The 21,854-nt window shown below is 36.4% G+C and overlaps 1 protein-coding gene across 3 annotated transcripts in view; it reads right to left on the bottom strand.

Moving 5' to 3' along the window:
- Window positions 1-18,466, bottom strand: part of scube2 (signal peptide, CUB domain, EGF-like 2) — a 95,793-nt gene extending 77,327 nt beyond the window's left edge. For all 3 annotated transcript variants that reach the window (XM_039748259.1, XM_039748277.1, XM_039748269.1), the window contains exons 1-4: window positions 18,266-18,466; window positions 15,471-15,593; window positions 14,964-15,089; window positions 12,845-12,979 (exon numbers count right to left, since the gene is read on the bottom strand). In XM_039748259.1, the coding sequence (XP_039604193.1) occupies window positions 12,845-12,979; window positions 14,964-15,089; window positions 15,471-15,593; window positions 18,266-18,353 (472 nt within the window). In that variant the 5' untranslated portion in view covers window positions 18,354-18,466. The remainder of the gene's footprint in view (window positions 1-12,844; window positions 12,980-14,963; window positions 15,090-15,470; window positions 15,594-18,265) is intronic.
- Between the last annotated feature and the right edge of the window lie 3,388 nt (window positions 18,467-21,854).

Below are 21,854 nucleotides of genomic sequence, written 5' to 3'. Positions count from 1 at the left end.
TAAGGGTGGCCCAACCAGTTATTAGGTTCAGGGGCAATTACTTTTTCACACAGGGCCATATAGGTTTGGATTTTTTTTCTCCCTAAATAATAAAAACCATCATTTATAAACTGCATTTTGTGTTTACTTGTGTTATATTTGACTAATGGTTAAATGTGTTTGATGATCAGAAACATTTTGTGTGACAAACATGCAAAAGAATAAGAAATCAGGAAGGGGGCAAATAGTTTTTCACACCACTGTATATATATATATATATATATATATATGCACACAAAGCCATTTAAAGCACTAATTACAGTGTATTCTGTATAGAACACTTTTTCCATATTACAGGTTTTTTCATAAAAAAAACAAACTTCCTGGACAAAAAGCAGAGATTCAGTCAGCATTTCACTAAACTGAATGCCCTGAAAGCCTTGGTTACACTTTGATAGTCTCTGCCCATTAAACTCATTAGCAGGAGAGGACAAGCTGCAGCCAAAGCATACTCCCACACTCAACTTAAATGGGTTCAGCTTTAAGTAACAATGTTTGACAACATAATCCTCACTTCACAAATAATAGGGAATGCCTCTCACTAGCTCTACTGGGGTATGTGATCAAAAGCTTACTCCAGGTCCACAAAAAGAGCAGACAGAAATGGAAGACTTACATAAGTAATAAGATATGTCTCAGTGCTTCAAGGCCAGGAGAAAGAGACACAGTGCTCATCCCAAATTTAAGGATTAGCTACTGTATCTGTTGAAGTATTATTTCTATCAATTTGGCATTGGCTTTCTGTGGGAAGCTAAGGAGTGTGATTTCCTCAATAATGCAAACTCAACATTTGGTAATTTTTTTTGAAAATAGGCAATAAACCTATCAGTCAATCCAAATGTCATTACTTTCTACCTAACATTAAAAAGGTGTAGTTAGAACACAAGAAATGTGACAAAGGAGTCAAGACTGATCTGTCCATCAAGATAAGCTGTCCCACTATTTCATTAAGATACTTTTTTATAGGTTGTCAAGGTTACTGCTTCAACTAGATGCCTCAATAGTTTATTCTAGATTCCCACAACATTTTGCATGGAAGAAGTGTTTCCTGGCTTTAGTTTTAAATAGAGTTGCTCCTAATCTGAACCCATGTCCCAGAGTATAAAATTCCCTGTTTAAATGAAGGAATTCTGCTGGATATACCATATTAATGCCTTTGAGAGTTCTGAAGACCTGAACTAGGTCCCTATGTAGCCTCCTCTACTCACAATTAAAGAGATTTGAGCCTGTCAGAGAAGGATATACCATTTAATTCTGGAATGCACTTGATTGCTCTCCTCTGTAACCAAAGTATGCAAATATATCTAGTGCCATCTACAGTTCTGATTTAATCTTATCATCCATCCTAAAAGCTTTGCCACAGTAGTGTTTCTCAACCACCATATTCATCTCAGTCACAGAGATGGAACTAAAATCACTCCTCTGAGAAAGGCATATACATAAAGTTAACAGTTTCTGACCCTAATCGTTCAAAGTTTGTAAGACATCTTTAGTCAAAGTCAAATCTATCCCACGCTTCCTGTCAAGAGCTTGAGCTACATGCACTTTTACTTTCTTAATTCCCATTTCATTGGCCTACATCCCTTCATTTTGTCTACAACATCAGATATTTTGTGTTCCACCTGCCATTACCATTCAGTCTAGAATCTCTCTTGTTACTGTACAGAAGGCCACCTTCCTTATCTTGGAAGCTTTCCTCAGCTTTAGTGTTTTCTAACAGGTCCTGAGGTTGCTGCCAAAAGTGATATGGGTATAGCTCCTTCATACAGTATGCTTTCTCTAATGACCTCTTGAACTTAGTTTGTTAAAAAATAATATACATTATTTAATGTATGTACTGTACAGTATATCAGAGACTGTCTTACTGAGGAAGCCTTATGATCTACAGCACATCATCTTATACATTGGGTTAAACTGTACATCAAATGCCAGACTTGTTAATCAAAAATATATACAGCAGGTACCATCTAAAATATTACTTTACTAAATTGCTAATGCTGCTTTACTAATATTGCTTTACTAAATTGAAAAAATGTTATGTATTTACTTCACCGATACTACTAAACATAAATAATCAACGTCTATTATAGCATGCACGCTACAGTATATTTAAGAAATTATATCAGGAAATCCTGGCTGTTAGTATCATATGTAAATATTGAAATCAGTGCAGAGGACATCATCATTTATCATAGATAATTCAGATTTTGCTTTTAAGGAATTGTGGGTTATAACCCTCGGCTGGCCACAGCTAGAGTTGGGTGTTTTTTTCTGATTAAAGAGTTTAATTCAAATTAATATTTTAAAACAATGGTTTTTTTAATCAAATGGTACAATTAAAATATTAATGTGAACAACATGTAGGGTGGTGCTTTTACTAGGAATGAGCTAATTTCAAACTCAACTTTTCGCAATTGGATTTGATATGAAAGATTAGATGTCAAACAAACAATTGTAAAATCAAACGCTTGCAAAAAGGCAATGGCAGTTAAATGCAGCAGCACACCCAATTTATTTCAGCACTTAAAACTGAAACAAAAGAATGGAACCAGTGCAGGAAACCATGAAACAAAGATAAAGCCTGTCCTCAAATGACAACTTCAGTGTATTTTTTACCCTGTTTTGGCATGAACAAGGTACACTCCTGGTTATATAATCCATTAGTCAGCGTGATTAAGTTTGGGGCAGAGAATACCTTGTCTAGTTCCTGGGAAGAAAACACCTGAGCTGTACATCATGCTTTCTTATTCTGCAATTGCGGAAAGGGTAAGGTGGCGGAGAAGAACAAGTCGGCTTTCTGAAAAATGTATATCAGAGCACACTTGGAGAAAAGTGACTCCTCTATAGACAGGTCACTCTGGGGTCCTCAAAGTTTTTTTTTTTCTTTTTCACATGCCACTTGCTTGCTTTTTAGCACTAAGTTGCCATAGTTGGACAAAATGATAAAAGTGGTTTTATTTAGAGGGGGTTGGATTGGTTTCTTTGAAGGAGACATTTTGTAGGTAGTTTATCTGCTCATTATGGGTCAACAGGTAGGCGGCAACCTTCAACTGTGGTACATGATTGAAAGCTAGCAGCACTGCTTACCTACTGTATATCAAAGAAGATGCTGCAATAAAATATAAAGCACATACAACTCAGGATGGCAGGGCATAATTAAAATGATCTATCTACAGTTGCTTAAAATTAATTTTGTTAATTATTCCTGACAATGAATTTCTCTACTCTACAAAAAAAGGCAGTATCTCCCTTTGCACAAAAAACTGTATATTACTTAACTAAAAAAATCTCCACGAGGGATGACCTGCCTTGTGTGAGGAACAAAACAGGGCTAGGATAGGCTTGATCAAATAAAAATTCCTTCTGATGATTTCAGAGGGCAAACATATGACACTGGTGCCAGCATGAAGGGGAAGGACAAAGGTATACAAGCCAGACGGTTGCAAAAATATCCCAGAGCTTTCTTTGTCGCATGTGTTGCCCACACCCTAAATTTAGTGGTAGTAAGGGCAGCCAAAAGCTCAAGAGATGCCTTTGCCTTCTTTGGACAAGCTTTATAGCTTCTTTTCAGCTGCACCTCAAAAGTGAACTATCTTCATGAAATGTAAATATTGCAATATGTGCTTCCATTGTGCTAGCTGGGGCACCACAAAATTTTGTATGTCCCCAAAATAATTAGGACCAGCCCTGCCTGTAAGTTATAATACAGGAGAAAAACTGGCCTGGGTGCTTTGCAATCTAAACAGTTTTTCTGAAGAAAAAAAAAAAGAAAAAGAAAAGTAATGTACAAAGGATACAAAAGGTTGTTGTACCGTGTTAGCCATTATGAATGTAGAGAAAAGCCAAGCAAAATGACACCTTTTATTGGCTAACTAGATAAATAAAAGGTGTCATTTTGCTTGGCTTTTCTCTACAAAGGATACAAAAGAAAGAGATGTGAGGGATGCAAAGAAAGGAAAAGTTGTAAAGGAAACTGCAAAGTTTAAGTCAAGGTCCCTGTACGTTGTATGAAATGCCCTGTGGGGGCAACAGGGAAGAAGAAGGAGGGCTACATGTAAAAGCATATTACAAAAAAAGTTCAGAAAAGTCTGCACAGAAAGAAGTTTTCATATTTTGCACCTTTCCTCATTAACAATAAAAACCTATAGGTCTTTATATTTCTAGGAAGAATACAGTAATCCCTCCTCGATCGCGGGGGTTGCATTCCAGACCCCCCCCGCGATAGGTGAAAATCCGCGAAGTAGAAACCATATGTTTCTATGGTTATTTTTATATATTTTAAGCCCTTATCAACTCTCCCACACTGTTTATAAATATTTCCCGCAGAGTTATACAGCATAATCCCTTTGTATTCTCTTAGATATTAGGTAAGATTCATTGAAATTATGTATATAAACACACTGTTTATATACAGTAAAACCTAAATATTATTTTAAAGATATTGAGTGTCTCCGATATCACATGTTACAGCCATTACGATAGACATGCCACCAGCAATAAATACGTACAATGCAACAAAAATAGTATACAGTAAATGTGTGTGTACAGTGACACTAAACGTACGTACATGTACTAAGTACTGTAAGTAGAAAATTAATTATGGTTACTCACCAACAATGACACGATGACTTGTCCAATAACAATGAGTTTTATTTTACTGCACAACAAAGGAGAGCGTTCCAGCCCTTAAAGGAGCCACTTCAGGCGATTGTGTAGCACTGCCGTTGTTCTTCTTCTGGCAGTCTTCAATCCAAATCCCTAAAGCAGATTCCATCCAGACTACTGCCTTATTACATCCACTTACAACTTGTTTTGCACCCTGGTTAAAAGGACACTGCGGCCGTAGATCTTATATTCCTTTCCTACTTTTTAAATAAAAAGAATCGTAGCCTTCAACAAATCCAAAACGTTTACCTTTTCGGCAATCGTTAACATCTTCCGTTTGCGCTTGTGCACGGCCCCTGAAGCAGTAGCAGATCGTTTTGGAGCCATAATGAAGGGCTTGACTATGCACAAAGATAAACACAAAAAAGCACAACTCTTTACACAGCGAAACACGTTGATGCTGAATGAGTGAGACAAGACTTCCTGGTTAACACTGCATTCAGCAAGCAGGAACTTAACTGCGTGCTCTGATTGGTTAGCTTCTCAGTTAGGAGAACTTAACTGCGTGCTCTGATTGGTTAGCTTCTCAGTCATCCGCCAATAGCGTCCCTTGTATGAAATCAACTGGGCAAACCAACTGAGGAAGCATGTACAGGAAGTAAAAAGACACATTGTCCACAGAACCCGCGAAGCAGCGAAAAATCCGCGTTATATATTTAGTTATGCTTTCATATAAAATCCGTGATAGAGCGAAACCGCGAAAGTCAAAGCGCGATATAGCGAGGGATTACTGTACAGTTTTGTATTTTCAGTTTGAAATATGTTAACAACCTTCTCATTTTCTGTATTTTATTAAGAATAATTGAAAGTGATTTCTATTATGAAATATTTAAATAAATCATGAATCATCAATAAGTTAAAAAAAAAGTTGTTTTTTTTTTTGCCATACCACCAAGGCTGCAGCTCTGCTCAGAGCAGACACATTTGTGCATTGAATTAGCGGCTTCAAGGTCATTCCTACACATTTTTGCATTGCACCTTCCCCCACTATAACCTAACCATCTATGGAGGAGGAGCGAAAGCTTTAGATTAGTCAAAAATTTCAATCTTCAGTTTTTAATGGGGCTTGACATTTTAGGGTCCCCCATTAATATCTTGATGATGAGTGTGTGTTGTGTGTCACAGTATCTTGAGGATAGAGTTAATACGGTTGCACAGAAAAATACCAAACTTGAAACTTATGAGATGACAATGTGGCGATTAATTTTTGAGACAAATTATGCAAGAGAAAGAGGCACTCTAGAGGAACCCTCAAATACCATAATTCTGTAATTATGAACTCTTCTTGTCAGTTGCTATCGTAATGACCTCTTTTATGGTCAGTAAGAACAGTATCAGAGCGGTAAATAATTACTAAAATGTTGCAGTAGTTAGGAGTAACTTGGCTCCTAGGGGGGCAAAGCCATGTGATGCTCACGTCCACATTTTTAAATGCTATTTTGTAATATAAAAATCTTTATACCTGCGTACCTATTTGAAATGATTCTCAGGTATTTTAAATCAAATCATGGCATTTACAAATAGCAATAGTAACGCAGCAAATTCGGGACATTCATATTTCATGCTATTCATCAAATTGCAGTGAAAGTGTAAACAGAGATGACATAAAACCTCTCCAAAACATTAATGTTCAGTACTTGTGGGCTAGAAACACTAAATACATGATAGGAAACAGTCCTTGATATGGACACAAATCAAAAAAATGGACCCCACATACTCATGATATTTAAAAATCCCTGTAAGTCTCCCCCTTTCAAATAAACAATGAATAAAAATCTTTCCTGTATTGCACAAATGCTCATTTATCTTTCCATGTAACTAACTGGTCTAGGCTCTTATTTCCATAACATGCTAACTAAACAAAATGAGCACATTTTGCAAACAGAACTGTATCTATCCTAATTAATTTGCAGAAAAAAAATCTTATATTAAAGAAGGCTTGAAGGTCTATGCCAATACACAAAAGCCTCATTCATTTTCTTAAAGATCTGTTAACTCAAAATTAAGGTTTTTGAGGCTGATTCTGGGTATTTAACCAATGTCTTGGACAATTACACACTGTTTTCCTACAGTGATATTTTAATAGAAAGGTTCAACAGCAGTTTACTTCTACACAGTTTTAAGTACTTTTGCTACACCTCTTCTTAACCTTGATAAATCTGTCTGCTCATCCACACTCTGCAAATTCCAAAAATTTGTTTCAAGTTTATGTGAATTAAAAAGAGCTGCAACCCAAAATAGTTAGCTGTACATTCCTCCTTATGACACTCAAATTCACAAAGACCTCATAGGTCATGCTGAAGGGTGTTTGGGTATACTAAGCATTGAGGCCATTGAAGAATGAAGCCAGATTTAAAGTTTAAAGTCATAATTAAAAAAGTAGCCTGACCTTCCAATTGCATATAATGTATCTGCTGCACTGCTGTGGGCTGGCTCCCTGCCCGGGGTTTTTTCCTGCCTTGTGCCCTGTGTTGGCTGGGATTGGCTCCAGCAGACCCCCATGACCCTGTAGTTAGGATATAGCGGGTTGGATAATGGGTGGTATCTGCTGCAGCCATTTTTTTTTATTACCCACGAAATATCATCAGAATCTGATACTACTGCTTAAAAGTATCAATTGTTTACAACTAGTTTTAGAGTGTTGTTGTCAAGGTCTAGACTCAAACAAAACAGTAGTCACTAAATTACTTTCAAACTCTTTTACTACCTTATAACACTATTTTTCTAACACTCCTGAATCCCTGTTTACCACTATATTCCTTTTGCTAATAGACCTGTTAGTCGATTTAGCTTGTATTACAGTGACATTCTTAATGGTCTAAAACCCAGAAATTAAACTTCCTTCTGGAAATCTTCACACATGGATTTCTACCTTGACATTCAAATCCTGACTTAGGGCCTGGCTGCTATGTCTTCATTTCATTATCACCTATCTCCACTATCCACTGTGACAGAAATACCACCACGGTATATACTATTCTTATCCGCTAGCTTTAAAACTTTTACTAAAAAAAATAATGTTATCTTGTACTATTATTCTGTCTGACATCTTTGCCATATATAAAGCACTGTAATTTCATATTGTAACACTGATTTTTAAAGCTCCTTTTGATGCTTTCTGTCACATATATAACCAGGGCTCCTTCTGCTATCTTTCAATGATGCATTTTATATTGTCTGTGTTGGTTACATTTGCACTGCACAGTGGTTAGTGCTGCTTCCTTATAACAATCCTATGTTCACATCCCTGCCCAGGCACTTTTTTTCTTGATATAGTATACCTGTGTAATCTCCAGACAACCCCCAAATCTGAAAAACATGCAGTTTAGGTTAACTGTCAAATCTAAATTAGCTCTATATGATTAAGTGAACGTCTGTAATTAAGTGTGCCCTGCAATAAACTGGTATCCCACCCAGTATTAGTTCTGGTCTTGTACCAGACAATCATGGGATACAGAATGACTCTTTGTGAATGTACTGTACATTAGACTAAACAAGTTCAGAAATAAATTAATGATTTCATTGTATTGGCTGACTGACTGACTGAACAGCATTATACAGTAGTCTTGTTAGCTCTATAACAGGGGTACTCAATTATGGTCTTAGAGGATTGCAGTGGCTACAGGCTTTCATTCTAACCAGTTTTATAATTGGAAACAAGGCCTAACACATTATGAAACTTGGTATTTAATAATATGGCTTGTTAATGCTTTTATTCTTCCACAACAAAAATTATATTTTTTGTTTCTGGAGAACTTTATTCATATATTTTGTGGTCCTCTCCTTCTCTTTCATATACAGTAATCCCTCGCTATATCGCACTTCGACTTTCGCGGCTTCACTCTATCGCGGATTTTAAATGTAAGCACATCTAAATATATATCACGGATTTTTCGCTGGTTCGCGGATTTCTGCGGACAATGGGTCTTTTAATTTATGCTACACGCTTCCTCAGTTTGTTTGCCCTGTTAATTTCATACAAGGGACGCTATTGGCAGATGGCTTAGAAGCTACCCAATCAGAGCATGTATTACATATTAAATAAAACTCCTCAATGCTATAAGATATGCGTCCCGCGCGGAGCTTGATTGTTTGCTTGTCTCTCTCTGCCTCTATCTCACCCTCTCTGACATTCTCTACGCCTGACGGAGGGGCTGTGAGCAGAGGTGCTGTTTGCACAGAAGCTGTTTACCTAGTGGATACGGACACACCTCTAAGAAATGCCGCTTCCAAAAGCACACTTATTGATTTTTTGATGGTTTGCTTTAATCTCGCTCTCTCTCTTGGACGTTCTCTGCGCCTGACGGAGGAGATGTGAGCAGAGGGGCTGTTTGCTTAGAAGATACTGACGCTCCTCTAAAAAATGCCACGGCAAACTTAAAAGCACACGTTTTGATTTTTTGATTGTTTGCTTTTCTTTGCGAGCGCTCTCTCTCTTTCTCTCTCTCTCTCTCACTCTCTCTGAAATTCTCTGCTCCTGAAGAGAAGATCTATTTGCATTCTTTTAATTGTGAGAAAGAACTGTCATCTCTGTCTTGTCATGGAGCACAGTTTAAACTTTTGACTAAAGGGTGTTATTTCATGTCTAGAGGGCTCTAATAATGTTAACAGTGTGGGAGAGTTTATAAGGGCTTAAAATATATAAAAATAACTACACAAACATATGGTTTCTACTTCGCGGATTTTCATCTATCGCGGGGGGTTCTGGAACGCAACCCCCGCGATCGAGGAGGGATTACTGTATATCACGGATTTTTCCTGTAAAAAAATCCTTACATTGTAAGCATATCTAAATATACAGTAATCCCTCGCTATATCGCGCTTCGACTTTCGCGGCTTCACTCTATCGCGGATTTTAAATGAAAGCACATCTAAATATATATCACAGATTTTTCACTGGTTCGCGGATTTCTGCGGACAATGGGTCTTTTAATTTAGGTTACATGCTTCCTCAGTTTCTTTGCCCAGTTGATTTCATACAAAGGACGCTATTGGCGGATGGCTTAGAAGCTACCCAATCAGAGCATGTATTACATATTAACTAAAACTCCTCAATGATATGATATGCTTCCCGCATGGTGCTTGATTGTTTGCTTTTCTCTCTCTCTCACTCTCTCTGCCTGACGGAGGGGGTGTGAGCAGAGGGGCTGTTTGCCTAGCGGATACGGACGCACCTCTACAAAATGCCGCTTGTGCTTCGGCATACTTAAAAGCCCAAAAGCACGTATTGATTTTTTGATTGTTTGCTTTTATCTCGCTCTCTCTGACATTCTCTGCTCCTGACACGCATTCTTTGAAGAGGAAGATATGTTTGCATTCTTTTAATTGTGAGAAAGAACTGTCATCTCTGTCTTGTCAAGGAGCACAGTTTAAACTTTTGACTGAAGGGTGTTATTTCATGTCTAGAGGGCTCTAATAATGTTAACAGTGTAGGAGAGTTGATAAGGGCTTAAAATATATAAAAATAACCATACAAACATATGGTTTCTACTTCGCGGATTTTCATCTATCGCGGGGGGTTCTGGAAGCATAACCCAGCGATCGAGGAGGGATTACTGTATTTAAAAACATCCATCCATCCATCCATTATCCAACCCGCTATATCGTAACTACAGGGTCACGGGGGTCTGCTCGAGCCAATCCCAGCCAACACAGGGCACAAGGCAGGAAACAAACCCTGGGCAGGGAGCCAGCCCACTACAGGGCACACACACACACACACACTAGGGACAATTTAGGATCGCCAATCCACCTAACCTGCATGTCTTTGGGAGGAAACCAGAGCACCCGGAGGAAACCCACGCAGACACGGGAAGCAAACCTGGGTCACCTAACTGTGAGGCAGCAGCGCTACCACTGCGCCACCGTGCCGCCCCTATTTAAAAACATTTTTAACATAAATACTTTGTGGTACATTTTCAGTACTGAGGTTTAAATTGAAGCATGTTATGTGGAGAGCTGGTGGTTCCTTTATCATTTGTAATTTATTATTAATTAAGTGCTGTTTGAGAAAATAGGCAAGAGTTAAAACCTAAATGTAGCAGTTTACTATAAGACTAAAGTAGGCAATTAAGGGTTCTGAATTGTAACAAGCAAGTTAACTAAAACTAAGCCCCCCAGAAATATTGCTTTTTTACTAAATAAACATATTCTAATTAAGAAACTCGTTAAAGCAAAAACCTGCAGTCACAGCGGACCCCCAGAACTGTAATTGAGTACCAGTGCTTAGGGCCTAATACACAGACTAACTGATTGATTGACTGACTGGTGCAACATAAATGCTGACTGAATGTTATTATCAGTGCACCAAATGTAAACTTGGAACCAACAATTATAAAATCAATCCATTATGAGATCAAAATGTTAAAAGGACTGATGCCTCACACAGAATGCATAGGAAGCAAAAACATATTATAGTACTATCTAAAATGCTGGATCTAGGAAAAGCCAGTTAAGAGCTATTCTTCAACTTAAATAATTAATACTAGGAACATACAATTTCTACAATAAGCAAATGTACTATAACATACACAAAATATGGCTATGTCTGTCTTCACAATTAATTTGTTAACTTTCAATATACTGCTTTCTAGTTACCATAATTTAATATATTTACTGGTACTTCATTTTCTTGTTTTACTATGGCACATTGTGCATTGTTTTAGACTAACCCATGATATTCAATAAGTGCTGATTATTTCCCTTTTAACATTTTTCACTAAAATCCAACACAGTTATAGGAACATTGAACTGGATTTTTCAAAAATACCATTAAAATTCCAGAATAGTGAAGTACATGAAGAGCAAATCCCAGAGTAGTGAAGTAGATGAAAGGCCTTGATTCTATTAAAAAAATACTCTTGGTCTGCAAAAATGGTCCCAACTGAAGGCTTTAAAGTGTAATGTGGTAACAAAATCCACATTACTCTGTAAGACCATACAAGGTGTTATGAAAACTGCACAAAAATAACTTTCTTATTAGCTAAAGTAAAAATCTATGCAAACATTACCAAAACACTACCTAACTTACAACAAAGGACTGTAGTTATTCAAGGCAAAATTTTCTCACTGCTGTGTTAGGCAGAAATTTCAACAGGATCAAAGCCCAGACTGACAAGTTTACAAATAGCATTTTTTATGATAAAGTACATGTTATGACTAACTGGAGCACCTTGATTGTGATATCTTTCTGCACTACCTATACTGTACTGCTTGTAAATTCCTGTATTTAATTTCCTTTCTATTTTTCTGTTACTGAGAGAAAAAGAATGAATACAAATTCAAATGAGCAAGTTACATGTTGAAAATTAAACCAAATGTATGCATATTTTATCTCCTGCTCCAAGTTATAAAGGTAACACCTGGCAGCAGACACTGCTACCAAACAGTTAAAACAGTAGCTGTCAAATCAATTTTTCATCTTTGTAGTTTGTTCAGTTTTTCATATGTTGTACTTGTATATTCAGGAACACTTTCTGCCGAGTAGTTACGTGCATGAGCATAAAAAGTTATTTATATACATTCATTTTACTGTTGATATTATGAACTATTTGTTTTGACATAGTGCTAACAACACTATATATTATCAGTTACCATGCCGAACAAAAATGATAAAACAATGCACCACTGCTTATAAGACCAAAGGAATGGTTACTCTGATAACCTCCACAGGATTTTTCCCCCTTTAAGCTGTTTTCCTTTGTCCTTTGCAACACATGAGAAGAGAAATTAATTATACATTCATCCATTTTCTAACCAGTTGATCATTTTCAGGTTCATGCAGAAGTGGTACCTATCCCAGCAGCACTGAGCAAAATACAGAAAATAACGCTAAATGAGAAGCCAATTACAGGGCACATTCACACACATACACACCCACACTGATTTAAAGTGTTGATATAGAGTCACCAGACAACCCAAACTGCATATCTTTGGGATATGGGAGAAAAGTGGGGTCTGAAGAGAATAAACTACACTTGCACTTCAAGAGAATGTCTGTGTGGAGATTGCAACGCATCCTGGTTAGAATTTGAAGCCAGGACGCTGAAGCTATCCTAATCTCTAAATAAATCAGAAATTTGGTAATGCACACTTAAAACTCTCACAAAATACATTCAACAGAAACATGCAGTTAACTTACCCACTGAACGATGAATACAGGTGTGCTGGTTGTCACTAAGGAAAAATCCAGGGTTACATTGGCACTCGTAGCTTCCCATTGTGTTAACACAAATATGCTGACAGCCACCATTATTAAAAGTACATTCATCCACATCTGAAAAGAAAACAAACCATAGACATTTTGGTTAACTCATTTCTTACATGACATGTTAAATCAGACACTCATTCTCTTAGAATGTAGTTATAAGAACATGCCACATATTTACTGAATAACAGACAGAAATCACTAATGACCAAAACTTCTTTAGATTGAATTATTTAAGTCAAAACAAATCATACAAAGAAAGATGAGGAATGTCTAAACAATCCCAAAAGTTAAAGAAACGCTTTTAATATTCACACCTGAAGTAAGATGTTTTCTGTAAGAACACAAGGTCATTAAAATGCTAACAAAATAGATGAGTCCAAGACCTCAAATCTAAATAAACACAGTTATGCAAAAAATATTTTTAACCGAAATAAGTGAAAGACAGAAACCCTAGGCAAAACTACATTTAAAAAAATGGATTCAAAAACATGAGTGTGTTTTAAGCTATACAGTCCATAAAAACGTAATTCAGTAGTAAATGGATACATTGAAATTCAGTAAACTATAATCTAACTGTTCACTTTAACTACCAGCATCATATTTTGATAAACAAAGGTTAAGGGAGATACATGAAAGATCTTGACAAGAGACATCTACAGCCAATGTTAAGAAACTTAAACCTACCAATTTAGTTACCACCAAGAAATCTAATGAAAAGACTGTTTCATTTAATGGTTTCATCATAGCTTAACATACAGTTGTAATTATATGAAAGTTAGCGGAACTGAATAAAACTCCTTAAGCATGACTTGATGCTAAAATTACTGGTGAACTGGAAATTATATTACTTTAACACACTCCTAAAACTTGAATTAGCCCACATATTTTTTCTTAGGAAAGCTGCATACCTATCCAGAGCTACAGGTTATTTAATGACCTCTTACGTATCATGATATGCAGTATATCTAAATCATTAAGTAAATATATATACACATATATATATATACACAGATTTATGTATTTATTTAACCATCCATATTCAGTATCCAAGCTGCAAAGACAAAAAGGTTAGTGTAAATAAGCCACAAAAGAAAAACATTGACGTAAATGCTCAATTTAATATTTAATTTCTAGACTTGTGAACAATTCTTTCAAATTATTTTTGCTTCTGGTAATCAACAAAGCTCAGCTGTTGGTACTACTGTTAAGGACTAAATTCCTGCTAAATATTTTGTTTTCGTCTGATTATCTCTTTACTTTTCAATTAGCACCCTTTTCATTGTTTTAGCACTTTGCTACTTCACCCCTGGAAGTGAAAAGATTACTTTGCAAGTGACAAATAATGAAACTGCTTTACTGCTGAGAGGGAAACAAAAGCAGAATACTGCCATAGTATTCAGACTTGCTTGGATGCCAAATTTAATTTCACTTGTTCTTATAATAAACATAACCATGACCAAATGAAGGTCATGTAAGAAAAGGACAAAAGTAGACTTTTATTTCTACTTTTCAAGGTGATGTCTGTGATGTAAATCACACTTAGTCGCATTCTAATAATGCAGACATTACCTAAAGTGAAATATCTGCAACATGTTCAACTGCTTATTTAATCGTTTCATAACTATATGCCTCACTTTTTCTGAATGAAGCTAACATCAAAAACTACGTTCCATTATAACCCTTCAAATAAATTATTTCAAAAAAGGCCAAAAAGTCTGCAAAACCTTTTCAATTTTACCTTTCTATATGTTTATAAAAACATGAGCCTACATGATTTATATGAAATGTACCATTATGAAATAAGTCCTGTAGTGTTCATAATAATTACCAGAGTAAATATTCACTAATAACATTGATTAAATAAAATTCTAAACTGGTTATTTTTAATGCAGAAATTACAATAAATCAAGAAACTCAGAAGGACTTGGCAAGTGAAATAACTAAGAAATGCAACACATTTTTAAAACTGTTCAATAAAGCCAACAATATTAAAAAAAAACAGCACTGCCTAATCTAAGTGATCATAAAGAATGAAAAAAACACTTCTTACCTAGGCAGTTGTGTCCATCATGTGCTAGCATGAACCCATCATAGCAAGTGCAGCGATAATTGCCAGGAATGTTGTTACATTCATGTACACAGCCACCATTGTGCTCATATTCACATTCATCAATGTCTGAGAAATAGGACAGTTTGATAAATGTTAGCTATATGGACACATGAGCATAACGAGAGACACCACAGCAAGACAAAACATTCAACAATATACAATCTGAGAACCAAGTAGAATATTTAGCAAGTAAATCCCACATAAAAGTAGCAGAGCCCTTAATCTATTGTCTTGCATAGTTTTTATGGACTATGACCAGGAAAAAACACAAAATACACTGAATCACACTGTAAAATAAAAAAATTAGATTTGAAGCATAAACATGTTTTCCTTATTGTAATACAGAGAAAATAGCAGCTTTTACACAAGTCATTTACATTTCATTTGCTAAATTGTGACACAGGCTTTAATAACTTTAATTAGTTTTTAAATTTGACTGTTATTTACCTTCACATTGCCTTCCATCCCCCTTGTAACCTGTTTTACAAGTGCACTTATAGGATTTGAGGGAGCTCTGACAAATAGCATCCATGTGACAGGCATCTGTTCCTTCTGCACAGGGATCTGTATCTAAAGAAAAATATTAATTATTTTTATCGGTAAGTAATGGATTTTGTTTTCAGTCGTTTTACCATATGTTTTAACGTTAATCATAATCCGGGGTACAAGCACGAATGCCTGCAAGGCGCCACCTTTGGTGTCCTGACGTTGTTTCTAAAGGTTGTGCTAACTCATTTAGAAAAACAGACAAACATACTATTTTACCTTCAAATTATACAGGAATTTGTTATAATCATATGGTTTAAAATTCCTGAAAAATCCACCACCTGCGAACTGAAACATAAATACCCGTTTCATGTGGCAATTAATAGTCAAAAACGGTTCATGTTTATAACAAATTCACCGTTCAACTCGATTCACTTCGTTTATCACTTCCACTCCAAATTAAGGTTAAACTCGATTCACTTAACTTATGACTGTCATTCTGTAATTTAAAAATGCTGAAAAAGATATTAGAAACTGCGCCACTCCATGAGATCAACTTATAGCTCAAGCTCTTAAAAGTTCAGCACAAGGAATACCAAACGCCCTATAAAAAAAAAACTTAAAAGAGCTCTCAGCTTCATACGCCTTTCTTTAACTGAGACAAAGAAAAGAATAAAGACCATTACTGAAGAGTTCTAATCGCCAGCGTTAAGAGATCATTTGGGACTTGTAAAAGTAATCGGCTTCAACAATCCTCTTTAAATTAACATATCAGATAAGGAGAAAGTGAAGCGTGTACCACTTTGACCACAGGTTGAACGCTGCAGTTATAATAAAAATAACTTTACAGCAATGCATTTTATCCTATCAATAAAACAGTGTTCTAGTAAGGAAAAAATTACCACATGCATCAAAATGTTAAGCCCAATAAACACAAGCACTTGTAGGCAGCATGCATGTTAAAATACAAAATAGCATGTACCTTATTCGGCTGTAAATGCTTGTATGTTATGCAATACCCACAACTGCAAAGTACTTTAAAATAAAGCAAAAATGGCAAATCGATCTTAAAGCGCGACTAAAAAACTGAAGGAACGTCTGCAAAAATACTGAATAGTTCTGATGCATGTCCCTCATCATTGAGCCGCGATGACATGAGCGATGTGACCAACGCAAAGAGATGATACGGCTTATCAAACTTTGCACGACCATTGTTTTTACTTTCAGGATATTACATGTAATTTGCGGGCACGCTGATAATTTTGTTATTCTATGATAAATAATTTATAAGCAGTCTTATATACATCCAGTAAAACAAATCGGGTTATTTCAATTAAACGAAATAGTGTTGTATCGCGTTAGTAACTCCTATATTTGCAACGAAAACTGATCACTTTCATAAAGCGAACAATTTTTGGTTGTAGGACTGGCATTTTAGCAGCAGGAATTGGACTGGGTTGGTTGCTACCTGGCGTCTGACATACAATTCCCCTAAAGTTAGCCGGATCAATAAAATGAGAGGGGGAGGGGGTATTTGCGGTGAGATGAGAGCAAGTATTGCGCAATACTTTAATATCGGACTACAAACGTTTGCATTTCTACGGTAAAACCAATATGAAATTTTCAGCAAACTCCATTAACGGCGGAACTTAAATACATACAATTATACCTTCAGTTATCATCAGTGTATCCGTTTGTTCTGCCTTGTGGATTTGAGAATGCTAACAACTACCAATTCTAGTCAGTTTCCGTAAAATGAGGTGACACTAAAGCTTTCTAGCAAACGAATCCATCATATGCATCATCTGTTCCTTAGTCCGATATACGTCCATAAGAAGTCGAGTCTACCTTCTACAGAGGCACTGTGAGACAGGCAGAAAACGAGCACCCGACCGGAGGACATTTCATCGTTACATATAAAATGTTCTATTCCTCAAATATCCAGCACTCAATTGTAACTTCGAAAAATAAACGGCCATCTCAAAAAAAGAAGAGCTAAGTACGTCATTCATTCTTTGATACCACTAATCGATATCTGCTATCAATTGTAAATGAAGGATGTGAAACAGAATCACTCTTCGTGCTCCTTTTTCGCTTCAGAAAACGGGTACGTGGATAGCTGGAACGATGAAAGAACGAGCCTTTAAAAAGTTTTATAAGACGGCTATCATACGTTTGTTAAATTGTTTGATTAACTTTTTACTATTTGACATACATGTTCAAAATACTGCAACGAAACGCTAGGAAAAAATTTATATTATATGCTATAACAATAAATATGTCGACCTCTATACCTTTGCGTAATATACCACAATCATTTTAGAAACTACACAAAAATTAATTGCAGAGTAAACAAAGCATGTAAATAAATTGACTGTAAGGGAATGCAGTCTTTAAAAATAGTTGTCACTGAAAATGTAGATATGTTGTTACCGTTAAATCATTGTCCATACATTAAAACATCAGTTAGATAAATGCATAATTAATATAAACGTTCTTTTTTAGAATATATTTAATGTAAACGATGCCGCTAAACTTAAATGCAGCTGCAGAAAACTATTTTCTCATGAAAGTGTTTCAAAACTAAAAAAAAAAAGTTTGTGTAAGTTTGTGTGAAAACGCACATTTCTTCTCTATCAAATAGAGTGGCTATGAGTCACTGTAACTATCATAAACGTCTTCTAGTAAGAAATACCGTTTAAAAATGTCAGCGCGTGAGAAGTGGAGAAGGAAAAAAAAAACTGCAGAAAACTTACCTTGATTTCCGGCACTCCCGGAGCTCTGACGACTGTTTAAGAGGAGCAAAAACAAACAAATGTGCCTGGTAAAACAAACAGCTCCCATAATGTTAGCATCCGAGGCTTAGGTGTCTCTTTGAGGGAACGCGTTCGCACTGAGCACATATCCAAGTGTCAGCCTCATTTTCATGCTGTCTTGTCAGTCGATTACAAGTGGGCTTTTTTTCTTGTTCTTAAAGTGAGAGAGCGAGGGAGAGAGAGGGAGAGAAGGAGGGAGGGCGAGGGGCCAATAATATACGGCGACTTCCTCTCTCGTCTCACTCGCCCCCTCCCCCGCCCCCGGCACCTTGAAAGCACGAAGGTTCTTCATGGACCACTTGACATGAAATAGGCGCGGATGAGCGGCAGTGGCGGCTGCTGCTGCATCTCTGTAGGCTCCCGGCAGCACGCCAGCTTACTAGCCACGACCCCGGTGCGGCCAAGAGTTGCTCGTGCGCGAAGCTGCCTTTTTCTTTCTTTCTGGAAACCGACAACCTCGCATTGTCTTCTATAACACCTGTATGTATTTTGTCTAGCTCGAGAGAGGTATTATCGCGGCGTTTATAATTCAAGTGTGCACACCTCTTTATACTTGTGCGACAATACTTTTCATGCTCTTTATGCAGAGACAACGATAAAGTGCGGCGGCCGCTGTTTTTCTTTCTTTCTTTCCGAGTGTTGACTTGCCCTGACTTTGCTTGTCGCCATAAATTAAGCGCCCTCTTGGCGTTTGTCACTTGAGTGGTTTGTAAAACGATCAAAGTTTCTTTCTGAGCTGTTCCCAGTGGTTAATGTCATTTCGCGCCCCCATCCCTCCATAAAACGAGTCTTTTAAGGCTGTCCCCGCAGTTATCATCGTATCTGAGAATGTATCAAATTTACAGAAGGACAAAGTGCATTTGGGAGGATTTCAGAGGACCTTATTTCCATGTCAGACTTAAGTGTGGCTAATTATAAATATAAAATAAAATGGATCTGCGCCTGCTAGAGTTAATCATTTACGTATGTAAAACTAATGCCGACGAAAGAGAGCTCTCTGTAGTTTACATCGTGGCTTTATTATTTCTATTTTATTGGATTCCAAGGGAAAACGTAGTGTATTGTAGAATAGTCCCATTTTATATATAATTGCTTTATATTGGGTTAGTGTTTTGAGTGTTTAAAAAAAAAAAACAGAATTTGATTTCCAAATTTACATCATTGGCAGCAGGTTTCCGTTCTCGTAATAAGGACCTATTGGTCCAATGTATAAATGGAAGAAAAAACTTAATTTTGTGACTGTAAAACAGCGAGACATGTAAGTTGTAGGGGCTTTGTGCAACTGGCCTGATGTTAGGGAGTGTGTGAGAGTGTGGCCTTTGCTAAACTAGCATTCCTCTTGATGCCAATAGTTGGAAAATAAATGAGGATGTTTTCAAGAAGTTACCATTGTGTCTGGATTTAGAAGCTTCTGTTTCCATTTCAGGGTTGTTGAATGACTGCATACTGCACCAACCATCTGACACATGGCAGGAACCAGTCCATCGCAAAAACTGCTGTCCCTCATACCTGGCCAATTGAGTGTTGCCAGTCAAAGTAATGTTTATGCCTTTGCCATTGTAAAGACATTGTTATAGTATTAAAAACATGTGGCACATTATTAATCATGTTGATTTTTATAAATTAACGTTCCCCCGTGCTTGGTCATCAGCCCCAATCCAAGATTAACTCAAGTTGCGAGGAAATGTCTTGGTGTCAGGTCATATTATAATACATTGAGCTGGATGTACCTAGGAGTTATTGACAGTAAGAGTCAACATCATTATGATAATTACTAAAGAGTTGTTTAAAATAATTCAATACATAAAAGTCAGATTTAAAATCATTAGAGAGAAGTTGGATTAAGCTAGTTCCATAAATTATTTCCAGGATATGTGTGTGATAGTTTCTGGCCATAAATTATACTGCTTAAGTTATCTTAGTCTGTCATTATTTATTTACACATAGACCAGGTTCAAGTATATCATTCAGTGTTTATATAGTGCCTGTGCATTTTCCACTAAGAAGCAAACTCTCTGTTCAGTATGGGTGAATGTGGGTACTGCACCTAAAGAATGAAAGCTTTGGTACTTTGTGCACATTTGCTTTGAGTTCACAAAATAAACAGTGACCTCAAATACATCTAGTCATTACATTGACATTTTGTTGTAATCAGCAGTACATTTAAAAGTAGTTATTTTGAATTATGTGACCTTGTTTAAATTGCTGACAAGGAATTATTTAATTAATTGAATGAAAAATAATTGAATTAGTGGGATTTAATAAATGTTATGTTATATATACAATAGCATTGTGAAAGAACATTGGGCCTATACTGATAGTAACTGGCTGTGGATTGGTTGTTTTACTGTGGCAAATGAAGTTACACTTTGCAACATTCAGTTTATCCTGTAACTAAATAAATTTCAACAAAATTAGTTCTGTCACACACGAATAAGTTATCTGAAGAGGTAAAACTTTCCCTGTGTGATTGTCTATTGAATTTAAAGGAAACTAAGTCTGAGGAAAAATGTAACTGCACTGAAATAAAAGAAAACTATACAGAATACATGAAATGATCATCTTACTGCAAAAATAGAAGGGTTTTAAAATAATTAAGGTGAAGATGGAGGAAAGTAGTTGCTGATTCAGTCAGATAAATGAGGTTCATAAACAAGAATGTTGTAAACAGCAGATGGTGAAGGAAGGGTGTTTAGGATGCACTCTGACAACCTGTTGTTGTCATATAGTGAAACCATCACTTCATATTCCGAATTCTCCTTATCCAGTATATGATTGTGCAGAATCAAGGCCTAACTCAGCAACGCTGAAGGACTTTTTAAAATTCTTGGACAGGGCACCAGTCCATTTTGCAGAATGCACTTACTCATACTTTCACACCTATTTAACGGAACTCTTGCTGGAACTGGAGTTTATAGAGAAAACAACCACATAAGGAAAATGCACACTCCATGCATGTAACTTCATAAATATAATTAAGAATAGTAATAAAGAAGAACAAAAATAAAATAAGTAAATATTTTGATATATAATTTAAGACAGGGCTGGCATTAGTACCTTGGTGCTAGAGTGCTCCAGTTTCAAAAGCACATACATTTCCATCAGTTTTACAAGCCTCTGCATCTACTTGCAAGACTTTCATTGACTGTTAGTAACAGCTCATTAAAATCTCTTAACACCCATATCCACTCCCTTCCTGGTGCAAGATATTCATAACATAACCTGAATAGATCTTCATGTAGTGCAACACATTTACTAATCATTAAAAATGGAAGATAATTTAAGCATATGTGTGTCATAAGTGATCAAATGTAGAGAGCAAAATACTTTCAAAATACTTACTATAACTTAGAGAAAAGCCAAGCAAAATGACACCTTTTATTGGCTAACTAAAAAGATTACAATATGCAAGCTTTCGAGGCAACTCAGGCCCCTTCTTCAGGCAAAAAGGGGCCTGAGTTGCCTCAACTTGCATGTTGTAATCTTTTTAGTTAGCCAATAAAAGGTGTCATTTTGCTTGACTTTTCTC

This window comes from Polypterus senegalus, chromosome 1, assembly GCF_016835505.1.
Source record: "Polypterus senegalus isolate Bchr_013 chromosome 1, ASM1683550v1, whole genome shotgun sequence".
NCBI classification, from domain to species: domain Eukaryota; kingdom Metazoa; phylum Chordata; class Cladistia; order Polypteriformes; family Polypteridae; genus Polypterus; species Polypterus senegalus.
This window is presented reverse-complemented; position numbering and strand designations above follow the sequence as displayed.